We start from the raw sequence: 17,501 nt of genomic DNA, 5'->3' as shown, positions 1-17,501 counted from the left end.
ATAGGGTGTTGTAAAAGAGCCATGTGGAGGGGAATGGAGGTGGCATGAGAGAGTTGGGGATGGGGCACATGGGGTTCAAAAGAAAAGGGGAAAGGCAGTAGAGGGATGCAAGAAAGCCAGGAGGGGAGGATATATGTGCGAGAAAGTCAACGGTTGTGATTGGGGTAGGGTAGGGTGAAAAAACAGAAATAGCATCAGGGTGGAAAAGAAGTAGTGATGGTGTGTGTGTGTGTGTGTGTGTGTGTGTGTGTAAGCCAGAAGGGGCGAAGGGGGAGGGCGGCACCAGAGCCAAAAGGGATTTATTTATTTATTTTATTTAGAGTTTTTCTATACCGGCATTCGTGATTAGAAACCACATCATGCCGGTTTACATATAACAAGGGGGTGTGAACGAAAGAACAGAACATAAACAAGTGCAGAGAGATCTTAAAGTTACAATACAACAGGATCATATAACTGGGGAGAGAATTAGAGTAAGATAACCAAGCAGTTAGGATTAATTATTTACATTATATTGTGAAGTCTCTTATATTTATTTTATTTATTTATTTATTTAAGGTTTTTCTATACCGGCATTCATGATAAGATCATATCATGCCGGTTTACATATAACAGGGGGTGCAAAAACTGTTCTTTTAACAAGTGATTATATGATGTTGCTGTCCTTCAATTGGGATTATATGATGTTGCTGTCCTTCAATTGGGATCTGGGAAGGCTTGCTTAAATAGCAATAAATAGGGATAGGGAGAAGAATGGAAGCTAGAGGTGGGATGGGGTGAGAGAGCTAGGAATGGTGACTGGAGGGACATATAGAGGGGAGAGTAACTTGGAAAGGGGTGAATTTTGGGGGAGAGGAACTGCGTGTGAGAAAGCCAGAAGGGGTACTGGTGGAGGGTGTACGCGAGAGAGCCAGAGAGTGCGCTGGAGGGAGCAGGGGCAGGAGAGATCCTGGAGGTAGACAGAGAGCGAGGAAGGGGCACAGAGTAGCTCAAAAGGGTGGGGCTGGAGGTGTTAATGTTGGCGCCACTGAGCCCCTGTCATTGTTTTTGTGGGATTTGAGGTATGTTATGCTGAGGTTCATTGAAAGTGATGGGGACAAGAGAGAAACAGACACTGGGCAGATTATAGGGGGAGAAAAAAAGGTGCTGGTCAGGGACAGGGTGGGAGGATTAAAAAAGAGACTGATGGGGCGGATTGAGAGGGACTGCTGGGAACAGGATGGAACTGACAGAGACTGGAGACCGGGTGAGGGGATTGAGAGAGGGAGAGGTACTGTTGAAAAGGAGGCCTCCCTCACGCGCCCACACTCTTCATCTTTTGAAAATTGAGGCTGTTTGGTATTGGCCACCGCTGCCATATTCTGTACCTGGGTCAGCCCAGTGGCGATGCTTTCGAGCTGCCATGCAGAGCCCACTGACCTCCAGCAGAGTTCATTGGGAAGCTGTTGTGGGAGGCTGTGGCTCGGTGGCAGGGTTTGGAAACACTGATGGGAGTGGAAATGTCTGTTTTGGGTGGATGCCAAACCTAAGATATCGGAGAAAATAATATCCCGTATGTTGTCTCCATTTAAGCAGATAAGACGGAAGGATGGCCATCTCCATCCAGTCTGCTGGTTTTTCAGGATAACCAGACTTAATATTTATGAGATAACACTTGTGTACATTTGGTCTAACCAGGCTAATTTGCACATTTTGGTTGCCTTGAAAATCCAGACCCACTTGTGGCTCTTGAGGCCTAGAGAAGTCCATCACAGATTATATTATTAAATTCTAGTATTCTGCACCCTCCACATTTAAACGTTGTTGACGTTTTGATTTAGCAAAGTTGAAGAATCTGTTCAACCTCTAATTGTAAACCAGATATACATTTGATCTACAAGGAAAACAAAAATGTGAGAGAGAGAGAATCTGCTTTTTAGAGTGGAAAACAGCGTTTTCAGTTGAGGAGACATCTTTAAGGCATCAACAGTCAGCAATCGGGGCAGTAGACGTAGGATGTTCTCTAGTTCAGCAGAGTTCATCAGACCTTGTGGAGGTGGTACATGCTAGCCCAGTGGGTCATCACCTTTCTCACATCCTTGGCATTAAACTAGATGTTTTTCTGGAATTGCACACAAGCAGTGGGAGACTTTGTTTCCTTTCAATCAGGTCTCCTCAGGAAGTCCGCAAACAACATGGAGATTATTCATACAATCTGGGTAGTGGTTACTGCCTAAAGGAATTATTGATGGGTATCCCCTGAGGACAGGCATCTGTGATGTTCTGAAAAAAGGGACCTTTCTATATCTGAAAGTGGGTCTAGAGGTGGCTGCTCTAGATTGAGGATGGGAGAGGGAAGAGGTCCATGCATGCCTACGCTTGAAAGCTCTTAGTCCTTTCTTGCATTGAAACCCACAGAAGCCAGGGAATTGTTAAGAAAATGACATCCAAAAACTGGCAGCATTTATGGTTCTCCTTCCTGAAGAAGATTTATCCTCCAGAGCTGATAAGAAAGGTTGAGGTAAAAATCCCACATCCCATCCAAAATGTGGCTTGAGCGCATTCCCCTCCACAGACTGTTTCCAAAATCACCAAGCCTGAGTTAGAGCAACCTAAAGTGGAGAGAGAACACACCGTGCCTGGGCCAGCATTTCCTGCGATTTTGCTGTCTTAATATTAAAGAAGAGATGGATATTTTTGTGTGTTTGTGTTTTGTTTTTTTTTGAAGGACTTGAACCTCAACGTTTTGTTCATGTCTTGTGTCACAGGCGGCTTTTGGGGACCTCGCCTTGTTTTGCTACGATGCCCACGGCGGGGAAGTGATTGGAGTCCTTTGGAAACCTTTATCCTTCGAGCCGCAGTCGTTCAAAGTAAGTTTATGGCCCTCTCCTCTTTTCCAGGTGACTTTTTTTTTTTTTTTCCCCCTGCTGCCAGGTTTCTCTTTCCGTGGTTCGCTCCTCGTCGGGATACAGAATAAAATACTTAAAAAGAAATAGCAACGAGCCATTCTGTCCCAGAGTCTGGCGCTGCATCGAGATTTGGGGCTAAGGTCTCTACAGGACCGTGGTGCTTGGGGCTCGTGTGTTCAAACCCACTCCGCTCTCGGGCTATGCAAGCAACCTTGTGAGCATTCAAGAGTGTGGAAAATACAGATATTCCTGTCCTTATTTAACAACAGTGTTAGAAAACCCTGTGTTCTTTTTACCCAACTTAGCAATTCCTTTCCTGTGCACAGAGTGACTGCTGTGCAATCATAGGTCCTGATCAAAGGGAACTGCCTTACAGAAAGCCTATTGTCCTTGCTCACTAAACCTTTACGGGGTTTTTATTGCCACTTGAACACTCATCATTCCTCCACCAAGCACACGCATCCTTCCAAAATGTGCAAGTTCTCCAACATTCAACCTGCACGTCTCGGGGATCGTGTGTCCCCCCCCCCCCGTCCCCCCCAAACCAGTCTCTGAATTCTTCTCTCTCAATCTCCTGTCTGAAATATGAAAATAGAGGCCACGCTAGTCGAGATAGACCATATTTAACATTATGGAGTATATTAAAACCTTTATTTCAATTAATGTAAAGCAAAACAAGCGGTTGAGGAAATGTGCTTTTCAGAGATGATGCTTGCATGCTTTGTATTCGGTCAGTGACTGCACCATGATATTAGGTATGGGTGGGCCGCATGTCTCTTGTCCTTCTCGTGTACTCTGTCATGATCAGGGTGGTGGGGGCCACCCCTCCGCTGTCCTCCTTGTAATTGCTTAATCTTACAGTTTCTACCTTGCCTAGAATGGGTTTACAATGGGGCAGGTAATACATTTACAGAAGAATAAGTGCTGTGCCATGAATCAGGTTGGTGGGAAGCACAACTCCCCTGTTCTTCCTGTATTCTGCACAAGCCCTTGCCCTTTCTGTGTTTTGCAACATAACCAGGTTGAGGCTGGGGGAGGGAATGCCTCTTCTGTCCTTTCTCTGTAGTGTGTCGTAGCCAGGATCGGGGTCATGCCGCCGCTGTGTACTCCACCATGATCAGATGTGTGGGGGCTTGCCTCCCCTGTCCTTCCTCCGTGCTGCACCATGACTGGGTGAGGGGGGGGGATCTCCGGATGTGGTGTGATCAGCAGAATTTACATGGGCGGATTTTAAAAGCCTTGCTCGCGTAAATCCGCCCGGATTTACGCGAGCAGGGCCTTGCGTGCCTATTTTCCATAGGCAGCCGGCGCGCACAGAGCCCCAGGACACGCGTAGGTCCCGGGGTTTTTGGAAGGGGGTGTGTCGGGGGCGTGACCCGATGACGCTACGTTTCGGGGGCGGGCGTGGTGTTTCGGGGGCGGGACCGGGGGCATGGCGCCAGCCCGGGGCATGGTCCAGGCCTCCGGACCAGCCCCCGGGTCGGAGGATGGCGCGCCAGCAGTCCGCTGGTGCGTGTAGATTTACGTCTGCTTCTCGCAGGCGTAAATCTATGGACAAAGGTAAGGGGGGTTTAGATAGGGCCGGGGGGGGGGGGGTTAAGTAGAGGAAGGGAGGGGAAGGTGAGGGGAGGGCGAAAGAGAGTTCCCTCCAATTTCGGAGCAGCCTCGGAGGGAACTGAGGCAGGCTGCGCGGCTCGGCGCGCACCGGCTGCCCAAAATCGGCAGCCTTGCGCGCGCCGATCCAGGATTTTAGAGGATACGCGCGGCTATGCGCGTGTCTTATAAAATCCAGCGTACTTTTGTTTGCGCCTGCTGCGCAAACAAAAGTATGCGATAGCGCTGTTTTTAAAAATCTACCCCACAGTGTGATTGGTGTACTTGGAAGAAGGCTGAATATGATGGACTAAAAAGACCAGCTGGCCAATCCAGTCTGCGCAGTTATTCTGGTGCACACTGCTAAGGATATATCCCAGCTGTCAGCCCCAGAAGCTTGACTGCATGTGGGGGATATTGCTAGTTACCAAAGTAGGATTTTGTCATCTTCCTGTTTTGATTCTCGCATCATTCCATGCAGTTGGGTAATCAGTTTTCAACACCTAATGCAGCACTCAACTGCTCCACCACCCCCATCTCGTCCAAAGCCAGCGAGGCCGCTATCTAAACATCCAGCTACCTAAGTCTCCTCGACCTTGCCAGACAGTATCCGGCCATCACCAACTTGTTGGCACAGACTTGGTTGGTTTCCGGGAAGTCATAGCTTGTTGGCACCAACTTGGCTACTCAGCCTTTCAACTCTCTGACAACTGTGTTACTAAGAAACTTTGTAGTTTCAGAAGCTCCCCTTCTGGTCTGCATTAGTTAAGGAGGATGTGTAATAAAGCTGCCTGCCTGGTATTTTTTTGGCTGTATAAATACATGTTCAGGATTTATTCCCATTAATAATCCTTAACACCATTGGAAGAGGAAGCATGTGCGTGCTGTACAGCCTGCCCCTCCTGTGCTTGCCTTGTAACCCACGGCCTGGGGAGGGCAGTAGCAATAGTGCAGAACAGCTTCTGCAGTTAAGCGTTCTGTCTTGCTGGAGAAGGCAGAGGATTCTATTTACGCTTGTATTAACCATCTGGGTGAATTGGCGCCAGCTACCTGCAAGGACAACTTGCTGCAGGAGACAAAGCTTGATTGCTCTGGTTACTTGGGAGCTCAGGTGTACTGCTCCACCCTGAGACCTGACTTATTTATAAATATTTGATATGCCACCTTTACCAAACTGGTCTCCAAGCAGATTGCAGTCAGATTTATAATTAAATTCCTGTTGCTTCTGAATCTGAGTTTACAATAAGCATAAGAATTCCAGGAGACTTCAGAAGCCAAGCATGGTCAGGCCAGGTGCATGTACTGTAATCCACTTAGGGGCTCCTCGGGAAAAGCAGTGTGGAAATATGAAAAGAGAATAGAATATATTTCATGACAAAACAGCCTATGAGAAGAGGGTGGTAGAAGATGAAAGGGAGAGAGAATTCAAACATATGAAGGACATACAGAGGGTGGTGGCAAGGAAGGCAGGTGACCAGAGATCAATTTAAGGCCTGCAGTGGACAAAGGCAGCCAGGCAGATTGAGTGGCCCTTGCCCATTGAAAATGGACTGTGTTGATGGGACATCACTTAAAGATTACTGTCTGTTCTAGCCATGCTGATAGTAGCTTGGTGAGCGTGAGAGCGTCATTCTGTGATCCCATGCTGAGCCGGTGATCAGCACTCCTGCCGGCTGCTTCTGGAGATCCCATTTTCCACAAGAGGTGTGCAATGGACTTTAGGTTAGTAAAATAGCAGGTCATTTGTCTACCATCATAGTTAATCAGGAAAGATGAACAGATCAAAGCAAGAGAGACTGCCATAATTTGTACGGAAATGCCTCGGCAGAAGCCATTTGCTGACATTTGCATAAGTTTGGCGCTGCACCAGAGGCTAACATAATAAATGACAGCAGAAGACGACCAGTTGGCCCATCCAGTCTGCCCAGTTACCACAGAACCTTCACCACAAGCAGGAAAAGATATTTCTTGAGTACAGGTGCCTTGTTCATGCCAGGTCATAGCCCATCATTAAACAGAGGGGAAGGAGGGTTGCATTCTAGGATGGTGAAACCAAACCAAACCTCAGAGCTGTAAGTAGGCCTGTGGTGCATCAGTTCCGGACCCTTCCTCCACTTTGGGCTGGACCAGGTCCCAGTTGGGTTAGGAACAGAGGCGATAGTGGAGGAGACTCTGGACAAGATCTTATGGCAGTTTTTGGAAATTAGAATGTTACTTCTGATATCATGGCCAAACTCCAACCCAAGTTGCATAATCTGTTCTGACTAAATTACCCTTATTAAACAGGTAAAAAAAGAAAGTGTAGATCTTGAAGATAATTTTCTTACCTTGATGTACGGTGTACTATCGTTAATTAAAATGTACTTTAAAACAGGCTGACTAATTATGTGTTTGCGGTTTCTATAGACAACCAACGCGAAAGGGAGAATGATGGAGATTAGAAGTAACAGACCCATGATGGTTCCCAACGTGGAGGCGATCTTGGAGGACTTTGAAATTTTGGGGGAGGGCCTTGTGCGGTTGGTGGAGACTCGCACAGAGAAATGGAACATCTGATCTACCATCGGACCCACTAGGACCTAGCGCTGGTACCGTTTCTCCAAGTCATGACGTGCATTGCTGAAAATATCAAGAGACAGATTCCATGGAAAATGTGTAGACTTTACCATGACTTTAAAATGGCTTTTTCACTTGAGAAGGGAGGGGAAACATTTTTGTAAACATATCTGTTCTTTTTTTAATAAATTGTACGTACGTGGTGTATGAGACAGTAAATCTTTATTGTGGGATAAGTCATGTTGCATGCCGGGCATCAGTTTTTGGGATAGTTAGGGGAGAAGGGGGTGTGTGTATGGAGTCACTCATTTTTATGTTGCTCCTATAAAAATGTGACAGGTCACACAACCCCCCCCCCCCCCCCCCCCCCAAAAAAAAACCAAACCTGAACAAATATAAGCAGGAAATCCCAAAACATGCAATCTGAAAGCCTCATTTCAGCACAGTGACTTTTCACATTGCAGGAAAACGTTAATTAAAAAAAAAATTCTTGGCTCTTAGAGCATTCCTTCTAATTATTAAAAATGCATGTTCAATTCCTGGAAAAAGGAGATGGCCTTTTACAATGCAAGCTCATTTGAAACTATTTCTTGCCTTAATTATAGTTTAGCAAGGTTTTCAAAACAATTGTGAAATGCTGCTGTTCTTTGAAAGAGAGCGTTGGTCATTGCTTTTTTTTGAGCTCACGTGGGTGCCATGAGGTTAACCGCCCTGGCTAAACTGAGAAACTCTACTTTTAAAGCAGCGGTTCAGCTTAACCCATGTGAAAGTGTTTCACAGAAGAGTCCCTGAGATTGATGACTCACATGATATATCATTAATGATCGGACAGGTTCTCAAACATGGCAGGGTTTTTTTTTGTATAATTATTTTGCGACACATTGATTTTTCACCTCTTGCAGAGTGCTATCAATGTCTGCAGCTTGTCAGAAGAAGATAAAAGTAGATCTTAAAAAAGGTTTGGATAAGTTCCTAGAGGAGAAGTCTGTAAACTGCTATTAATCAATAAGAAATAGTAGCTTGGGATCTATTTAATGTTTGGGTACTTGCCAGGTACTTGTGACTTGGATTGCCCGCTGTTGGAAACAGGATGCTGGGCTTGATGGACCCTTGGGCTGACCCAGTATGGCATGCTCTTATGTTCTTATGGCAAATGTATGGGGCAAACACAGTTTTATATAAGGTAAATAAGTCAACTGCCAGTTGTTGATGGGATACATATGCTAGTAGGGTAGACGCACCATGTACAGAAGACGGGGGTCTGTGTGGAACTAGCAAAATTGCGAGTGGACAAAGCTCTATGAGGTTGAATGGGATGCATCCTAGGATATTAAGGGAGCTTAGCATCTGGCAAGTCCGCTGAAGTACATGCTCGATAGATCTTTGGAGACGGGAATGGTCCCAGGGGACAGGAGAAGGGTGGATGTGGTCTCTTTGTAAAAGTGGTAACATGGAAGAGGTTAGAAACTGTAAGCCAGTTAGTATTTCCTTGTTGGTAGGACAAATAATGGAGACTCTACTGAATTGGATAGTGAGGTATCTAGAATCCAATGGCTTGCAGGATCTGAGGCAGCATAGTTTTACCAGAGGAAGATTGTGTCATACAAATCTGATCAATTTCTTTGATTGGGTGACTAGAGTAGGAGTGGGCAAACTTTTTTTTTTTTTTTTTAACATAGGACCACTTTTGAGATCACTTGCATTGAGCGGTGAGGCAGGGGGCAGTTGTGGAGGTCCATGTTGGAGTTCCAGTTGCGGGGGAGTCCCTCTCCAGCATTACTTATATTCCCAGACTGCATAATAATAATAAATAGATTTGTAGCAGTTTTTTAAAATGTAACCTGAGCGCATAATAGAAAAAATAGTAATGCACTCTCCTCAGTCACACCCCAGGATCCCCCTCTCCCCAGCTAAACCCCAGGATCATCCTTCCTACCTCTGAGACTTTCAGGCTTCTGCCATGTGGCGGCAACTGGATTCCCTTTTACCGCTGTGCTGGCTGACTTTTCTTCTACCCATGCAGCCATACACATATAATGGTCATTTTTTTCCATCCGTGACAGCTAGCTCTCCCCTCCCTCTTCCGTCTGTGGCAAGGAGAGCAGAAGATCAAGGACATGTGTAGCTCCACGACAGTCCCTGTTCACATCATTATGAAAGGCCCACAATATTGGGCCTTTGACATGAGCAGGGATAGCCACGGATCCGCAGGATGGTGGAATGGCCATACTAGTTATTCTATTACCATATTTTTAAAGCTGAGCGGGACAGATTAAAATGTCCTTGGGGCTGGTTTTGGCCTGAGTTTGCCCAATCCCTTTAAATACCTGGGGGGGGTCTTGGGAAGACCAGGAACAAGCATTGCCCTTGTATGCATGATCCATCGTCAGGGCATCGCCTTCAGCCTTCCTAGAAAGCACAGAATGGATAGAACTAAAGGCTCAAAAATAATTTTTCCAAAACAGAAATTAAAAAAAACCCCCCAAAAACTACTTTTTTTGTTTGCAAAGGCAATTCAGGTGTGTGCAAACTCCCCTCTCCCACCCACTCCCACCTCCCTTTTAACGAAAAGTATTTGGCTGAGCCAAAAAATAAAGGCGCTGTTCTTAGAATCTGCAATTTTACCATGGCCTAGATTATATAGTTCATTGTAAACCGAATTGATTTGATTTGTATCAAGAAAGTCGGTATATAAAAGCCTTAATAAATAAATAAATAAATAAATATTGTACAGCCCTAATCACAGAGGGCAGTAAGATGGCCTGAGGGCACTTTTACTCATCTGTGCTCTGCAGGTTACCTTTATGCTGGGACATTATCCACTGCTGCAGGGGTGAGGAAGATCTGCTGTTGCTCCCCCCCCCCCCCCCCCCCCATAAAATGCAGGAAATGAATCCATGTGAAGATACCGTGGAAAATAAACTCGACAGTCTCTGCAAGTTTCTTAACCAGACATGCGAGCGTTTACCCTGAGCATTGAGTGCTGGGTCGATGCAACCATTTGTCCTCCATGAGGTCATTCTGAAGGTTTTCAGGGAAGATAAGGAACGAAATATCAGTGGGAGCCAGCACAGTGAGCCACCCTAATCTAATCATACACCGAAGCCCTGAGCCTTCACGCACATTAAATTCAGGCTCTCCCCGACTCCTTTCTCTCTACTCCTCTCCCATTCGATTTCTCATTTCTTGCCCTCCTGCTTTCCTCCTTTTTGTTGCTTAATTTCCCTCCCCACCTTCCTTTCTCTTCCTCCACCTCCTAGCCTCTCTTTCTTTCTCTTCCCGGCTGTTTCTCCCCTCTTGCCCCATCTGATTCTGGTATACCATTTCCTGGTGAAGTAATTTGCCTCGCTGCCCCCCCCCCCCCCCCCCACCTTGGTGCAGAGGGCCTGGATTTTCTGGCCATGGCGTTTCCTTCCTCTGCTCCAGCTGTAAGGGCAAGCCTCGTGGATTTCTAGACTATCTGAAGCACATGCAAATTGCAGTAAAGTCCTCCATTAACATTCACTAAAGTAAGTGTGCAAAGCATTGGAGGAGAGTGCTACAGTGAGGCAGGAACGCCTCCCTTCTGGACTGCTCAGCCCTTTGCCTCTGATGCATTCCAGACTACTTTCAGTAGAGCCTACAAAACAGTGATGATGTCTTATGCCAAAGGTGCTTGTCTCCTTTTTACTGCTTAATTTCTCTCCTCATCTTCCTTCCTCGTTCTTTGCCCACCATTCCTCAAGTCCTTGTTTCTCCTCTATAATTTATTTCTATAGCGATATTAGTTATGCATAGCACTGTGACAGACATGCATAACAGACGGTCTCTGCTCCATACAGTTTATAATCTAGTCAAGACGCACAAACATGACTTCTTTTTTTCTTCTGTCTCATTTTCTACCCCAGGGCTGGCTATAGGGTAGATAGCCCCTTGGGTGAAAAATATTCCCCCCACACCCACTGATAGCATGCACACACACCACTACCCCCGCCCCAGGCCCTCTCTTTGGTCACAGCAGAATGGGATCCGCTGTGGCCACCAAGCCTCTCATTGGTCATGGCGAGATGGGATATGCCGCAGCCACACCACCATGAGATGGGTGATGCTGGAGGTGCCCAGGGCACCCTCTTCCCCAGCTCAAGGTGCCCTGTGCAATCACCCAGTTTGCCCACCCCAAAATCCATCCCTGTTCTACCCCTTGATTCCTATAGCACCTTTCCCATTTAAATAAATTTTTTTTTATCGTTGTTAATCATGAACATGGATAAGCAATATTAACATAAAACAGAAGAGAAACAGCATAATACAATATAACATGTAACTCAGAATTCACAATACTTAGTGCTGAAGTCATAATGCATAGTTCCCCCCTCCCCCCCATCATGCTACGTTGATAGAATGAAGCCAGAGCATAACTATAATAGTCACAAGGCAAAATGTGAGAAGAAGGTTTCCAGTTGAGCGTTTATTGATGTGATTGGAAAGCTGAGAAAGTCAGTTGTCTCCAGGAGATGTAGGGATCCTAGATGAGATGAAATTTAGGTAGATGGTGATATTTCATCGCTGTCAACCGGTAAAGGGTACATACCCTATCCAGTCGTCCCAAGATTTCGGCTGATGGTGGTTGGACCCGCTTCCAAGAAGCAGCAATTTCCAGTTGGTAGAGGTACATACCATTTGTATAAAGTTTTGAGTAGAAGAGAGGATAAGGTATCGTCGGAGATATGGAGAAGGGCCTGTTCTTTAGTGAGATGAATGATACAATCAAGAATCTCAGACAGACTCTCAGAGACATATTGCCAGACTGATTGTATATAGATGCAGTCCCACCACATGTGAAGATAAGTGCCCATTTGATGGTACTGTCGCCAGCAAAGGGGATCATTAGTGGAACAAAAGTGGTGTAAGTGGTCGGTGTGAGATGCCAGCGGTATAAAACTTTGTACTTTGCTTCCATAATTCGTGCAGAAACTAAACCCTGGGACATGCGCATAAAGATGAGTGCCCATTCCTCTTCGGTGAATGTCTTGTCCAGATCACGTTCCCAAGCTGAAAGATGTGCCGGCTTGGTCGAAGGGCGAGATGTCAGTAGTTTATAAAGTTTCGATATCAGACCTCTGGAAAGTTTTGGGTTAATGCAGTATCCTTCAAATAATGATCGTTCAGACGATAATAGGCCCTTTGTCTAAATCTGGAGTAGAAAGTGATGAAAGTTTCATGTATGGTAGAAATTCGACATCGGAAAGTTGGTGGGTCTCTTGTAGTTGTGTAAATGAAGCAATGGAGCCTTGGGGAGTGGAGATGAGAAATATAGGTGATTCCCTGTGTCTTCCACGATTTATATGCAGTTCTGGGTAAGCCTGGAGTGAATGAGGTATTGTGGAATAGGGATGACTGTAAAAAGTAGGAGGTAGTGCTCACCAACTTGTGTTTCCATCCTTTCCAGACATTTAGTATGTGTCTTGTACACAGAGAGATGAGAGAGACCAGTCTCCAAGTCTCGCTGGGCTGCCACACTAGAGCGAAAATAGGCATATTGGATAACCATGCCTGTTCTAGCTGTACCCAGGGCTTGGTATTATTGATATGATGCCAATCAATAATAGGGCATAGTTGTGCAACAGCGTAATACCATAAAAGGTTAGGGAGGCCTAGACTGCCTTGGGTTTTAGGTTGGTAGAGGACCAGGCGAGCTACCCAAGGTGGTCTGCATTTCCACAGCTTTAAAGTTTCAGGACGAATAGGAATTGGTAGAGTTTGAAATAAATATAGTTAGCGAGGAAGAACATTCATCTTTAAGGTTGCCAAGCGACCCAACCAGGTTAAAGGCAGGGAGTTCCATCTGACGAGATCTTTGTCGATTTGCTGGGTAAGAGGTACATAGTTAAGCTGGAATAAATCAGATATATTGCGACCCAGGTTTATGCCCAAATATTTAAGCTTGGTAGAAGGCCATTTGAAGTTATGGGAGCGACGAAGTGTGAGTTCCATATCCGGGGGGTTCGAGACATTCAGAATTTTGGATTTGTCCCAATTGATTTTGAAACCTGAGACAGCACTAAAATTAGCGAGTTCTGTTTCTATCTCTCTGAGGAATAAAGAGGGACTACTAACCGTAAACAGGATATCATCTGCAAATAATGACATTTTGTATTGTTGGGAATTTAAGGAGAAGCCCATAATATTCGAGTTTTGTCGAATACGAGTGGCCAGGGGCTCAAGAAAAATAGCAAAAAGCAGGGGAGAGAGAGGGCAACCCTGTCTAGTGCCTCTCTGTACTATGAAAGGGTCAGAGTATTTGCCATTAATCTTTAAACAAGCTGAAGGAGAGCTATAAAGAGCCTGGATCCAATTGTGAAAAGAATCCCCGAATTCCATTTGAGTAAGTGTTTGGAAGAGAAATGGCCAGTGGACCATATCAAAAGCCTTTTTGGCATCAATAGCTAATAAAAGATGGTCCAATTGGTGTTTGGAGGAGCCCCAAAGGATATTTATAATCTTGCATACATTATCACTGGCCATATGCCTGGGAATGAAACCCGCTTGGTCGGGGTGAATAATTTGAGCTAAAACGGAGTTCAATGTATCAGCTAAAATTTTGGCTAATAATTTAAGATCTAAATTTATCAAAGATATAGGTTGGTATGAAGCACATAGAGCGGGGTCCCTACCCGGTTTAGCGATGCTAGTAATTCCTGCTTTATTGGAATCAGGCAGTAAAGTTCCTCCTTCTCGGAGGTGGTTAAAATGTTTTTGTAGATGGGGAACTAGGATTGGCCCATAGGTTTTATAGAATTTGGCAGTAAGGCCATCAGGTCCTGGGGCTTTCCCCACTTTAAGGTTGGATATAGCAGATAGGATTTCTGGAGTGGTTATTTCAGCATTAAGGACATCTTTCATTTCTGGGGAAAGATGGGGCAGTGGTATAGATTGAAGATAATTAGCAATGTCACTAGTCCGGATATGGGACTTGGCCGTATAAAGAGTTTGGTAGAATTGTAGGAATTGGGTCGTGATTTCCGCATTGGGTAGTTTCCAATTGTCCTTTGTCATTTTTGATTTTGAGAATATGGTTTTGGTAGGAGAGTTTTTTTCAATTGATGAGCAAGAATCTTCCCAGCTTTATTACCCCCCTCAAAATGGGCTTGGCGGATTATATTCATTATATGAGCTATATGATCAACCTTCAATCTGTGAAGGTCCTCCCGAGCCTTGGACAGTTGGGTCAGGATTTTTGCAGAGCCAGTGTGAACATGTTTGAGTCAACGTCGCGATCAGGGCTCGAAGGTGGGAATAGGCTGCTTCTTTTTGCTTTTTGAGATAAGAGGAGTGGGAAATGAAGTGTCCTCGAATAAAAGATTTGAAACAATCCCAGATAATTATTGGGGAGTCTGAGTTTTCATTATCAAGGAAGAAATTGCGAATAGTCTGTGAAGATGTTTGTATGTAAGATAAAGCATGTAAAATAGTCATTCAATCTCCAGAATCGGCATCCGTGTTCCCCTCCCTGGAGTTGGAGTGTCAATATTATCGGTGCGTCATCAGACCATGAAATTATGCCCACTTCGGGGCGACAATCAGAATGATAGAGGGATTTATCGATTAAGAAGTAGTCTATTCGGGAGTACGAATTATGTGCTTGGGAGTAGTAGGAATGAGAATGTGGATATTTTACTCGTCAAGGGTCCACTAGGCTATGTTCCTGCAGGAGCTCCTTAAGGGCTTGGGTATGAACCATGACTGTATGGGAGTGACCCTTGGAAGTGTCTAAAGACGGGGAAAGAGTCACATTGAAATCCCCTCCCAAAATTAGTTTTCCCGCAGCGTGTTGTACCAGGATGGGGTGGATCGCTTGGAAGAACGCAGCCTGTTCCCTGTTTGGAGCATAAAGATTAAGAAAAGTGTAGTCACAATCATGGATCTTAATACATAACAACAGATAGCGACCCTTAGGGTCTTTGATACAGGTTTTACATTCAAATACAAGATCTGAAGCGAATAAAATTCCAACCCCCGCATATTTAGCGGATTTGTTAGCCGCTGAGTAATATTGATGATTAAATTTAGAAGATTGCATTAAAGATTCATATCTACCAGTAAGGTGAGTCTCCTGCACAAAGACTGTCTGGAGAGGAAGTCGCCAATTCTCTGTAGAATAGGGAGCGCTTTTGTGGAGAGTTTAGCCCCTTAGCATTAATTGAGAGAAGTTTTAAGTTCACCATGTTTGTGGGTGATAACAAAGAGAATCTCTTGGTACGGGACACTCATCTCGTATATGTTGAATGACAGTACCAACAATGGTACGATCAGTCAGGGCATCCATTATCTAAGAACAAAGACATGAGAAAAAGGAAATGAAAAACACAGCATGATAAGCATTATGGAGACCAAGTAAATGCAATGACAACAGTGCTATATAGTATGTTGGCAGTGTGAGAAATCGAGCATCAGAAGTAGCATGAATCCCCTGAGGGATATAAGAACCCTCTAAAGTTTTATATAAGCCTGTAAAGACCTCCCAAAAGGCTTGTACCATCCCTTATGCAAGGGGGAAAACATGTCACACACAAGCGTGGCGAGGTGCCGCCGTCTGCCGTAGCATCTATAACTTTAAATTGTGATGGGAAAAATGAGAACTACACCCTCTATAATGAATAAGAGAGGATAATCATGGGTGTACTAATCAGGAAAGAAAGGGTAGCAATAACACCAGAGGGCCAGTAAGAACAAGTCAATGTCCTAAACTGGAAAAACAACATCAGTGTGGCCCAGAAGGTTAAGAGTCCTGAGAATCAGGGAATACCCCGACTGGCAGCAGAGCCTCCAGAATGGCGACGTAAACGACTGTTGCATTTGCCCACTCGTTGCCAGGCTGGATATGGAGCGCAGGCAGTGGCTTCTCCGGAGGTTTTGGACACCGCTTGAGAGCTAGTGAAACCACAGGTGGTTAAGTGTGGCAGTGCCTCGGCAGGGTAAATATATCTGTGAGTAGCGCCTTCCATAACAAAGGATAGCCCGAATGGGTGCAGCCAGCAATACTTTGTTTTTGCTGCGCAGGAAAGTAGTTATTTCCCTGAAAGATTGCCGATTTCCCCCCCCCCCCCCCCCCCCCCCCCCCCCCCCCCCATTTAAATAATTTGCCCTACTGCTCCTTGGTGCACCTGGCCTGGGTTTTTCTGGCAGTGGAGGAGAGTACTGTTCTGTAACTCAGTTCAGTATGACAGTGGAGCACTGTGTTGGCCTGCCCAAAATAACAGCGGATAAAAAAAAGTCAAGAGAAAGTAGTTGGGTAAAGATGACCCTTTTATAAGGCTTGACAAATAGTGGAAGATAGAAGATTGTTGGACTAGAGAAGAAGATTTGGGAAGCCCTGATCTAAACATTTGTTATCCTTACGTAGCTCTTGTGACCACATGGGACGTCCTAGAGAGAGTTTGGTTTGTTTACTCATGCCTTTCTACAGGGCAAAGCCTACACCCAATGTGTGTTGCAATAGGCCTAATACCATCTATGAATCACCAAATGCATTACATCATAAAAATACAGCCTACAAAATACATCAGTATATAAAACCCTATTACAATCTGACCCTCCCCCTACTCTCACCAGGGAACTGGAACAAAATGTGTAACAAAGCAAAAATGCTAACATTAAAATTATACTCTCTTCAGAAAGACACACATTTGCATAGATATAATAAATGCAAATCCTAAACTATCCCCATCCAATAACAAACAAGAAGATCCCACAAGTGAAGCAACATTAAACAACTTATCTGCTGAAAACTCTCGTTATCAGGCACTTCAAATTGCTCCTTAAGGAGTACTGCAAGAGATGATCCCCTTTTGGCTCTCTCCTTAGAATAATAGGACTTCCCAAACCTGTCCTGAGGACCCCACAGCCAGTCGGGTTTTCAGGATCTCCACAATGAATATGTATGAGATAAATTTGCATATACTGCAGCTCCATGGTATGCAAATTTATCTCATGTATATTCATTCTGAACATCCTGAAAACCCGACTAGCTATGGGGTCCCCAGGACAGATTTGGGAATCTCTGCCTTAGAAGGCAATCTGCCTCTGAGGGCAATGGCTCATTTTCAAGGTCAGGGGTAGTTAACTGCAGTCCTGGAGTGCCACTAACAAGTGGTTTTCAGGATATCCACAATGAATATGCATGAGATAGATTTGCATACAATGGAGGCAGTGCATGCAAATATATCTCATGCATGTTCATTGTGCATATCTTGGAAATCAGACCTCTTTGTGGCACTCCAGGACTGCAGTTGCCTACTCCTGTTCAAGCGCTTGTGCTGGGCTCTTTTCAGAAGGGGGGGATAGAGGCTTCACTTGGGGGTAGGACCAACTTGCCTGATGCTGTCCAGGTCTTAACAGGCAGTTCTAGAGGTACAAGAGGACTCCAAGGAGAGCAACCATAATGGCAGACACTGCTCTGCTTCTCTCACAGGGCAGCTCAGGTGT

The 17,501-nt window shown here is 45.1% G+C and overlaps 1 protein-coding gene across 1 annotated transcript in view; it reads left to right on the top strand.

Annotated features, from left to right (window-relative positions):
• NOL6 (nucleolar protein 6) overlaps positions 1-7,242 on the top strand; it is a 207,050-nt gene extending 199,808 nt beyond the window's left edge. The window contains exons 25-26 of the mRNA XM_029581150.1: positions 2,748-2,849; positions 6,888-7,242. Coding sequence (XP_029437010.1) covers positions 2,748-2,849; positions 6,888-7,037 — 252 coding nt within the window. The 3' untranslated portion in view covers positions 7,038-7,242. The remainder of the gene's footprint in view (positions 1-2,747; positions 2,850-6,887) is intronic.
• Positions 7,243-17,501: the final 10,259 nt, after the last annotated feature.

Source organism: Rhinatrema bivittatum, chromosome 1, assembly GCF_901001135.1.
Source record: "Rhinatrema bivittatum chromosome 1, aRhiBiv1.1, whole genome shotgun sequence".
NCBI lineage: Eukaryota > Metazoa > Chordata > Amphibia > Gymnophiona > Rhinatrematidae > Rhinatrema > Rhinatrema bivittatum.
Note: the sequence above shows the minus strand (reverse complement) of the source record. Positions and strands in the feature narration are given on the sequence as shown.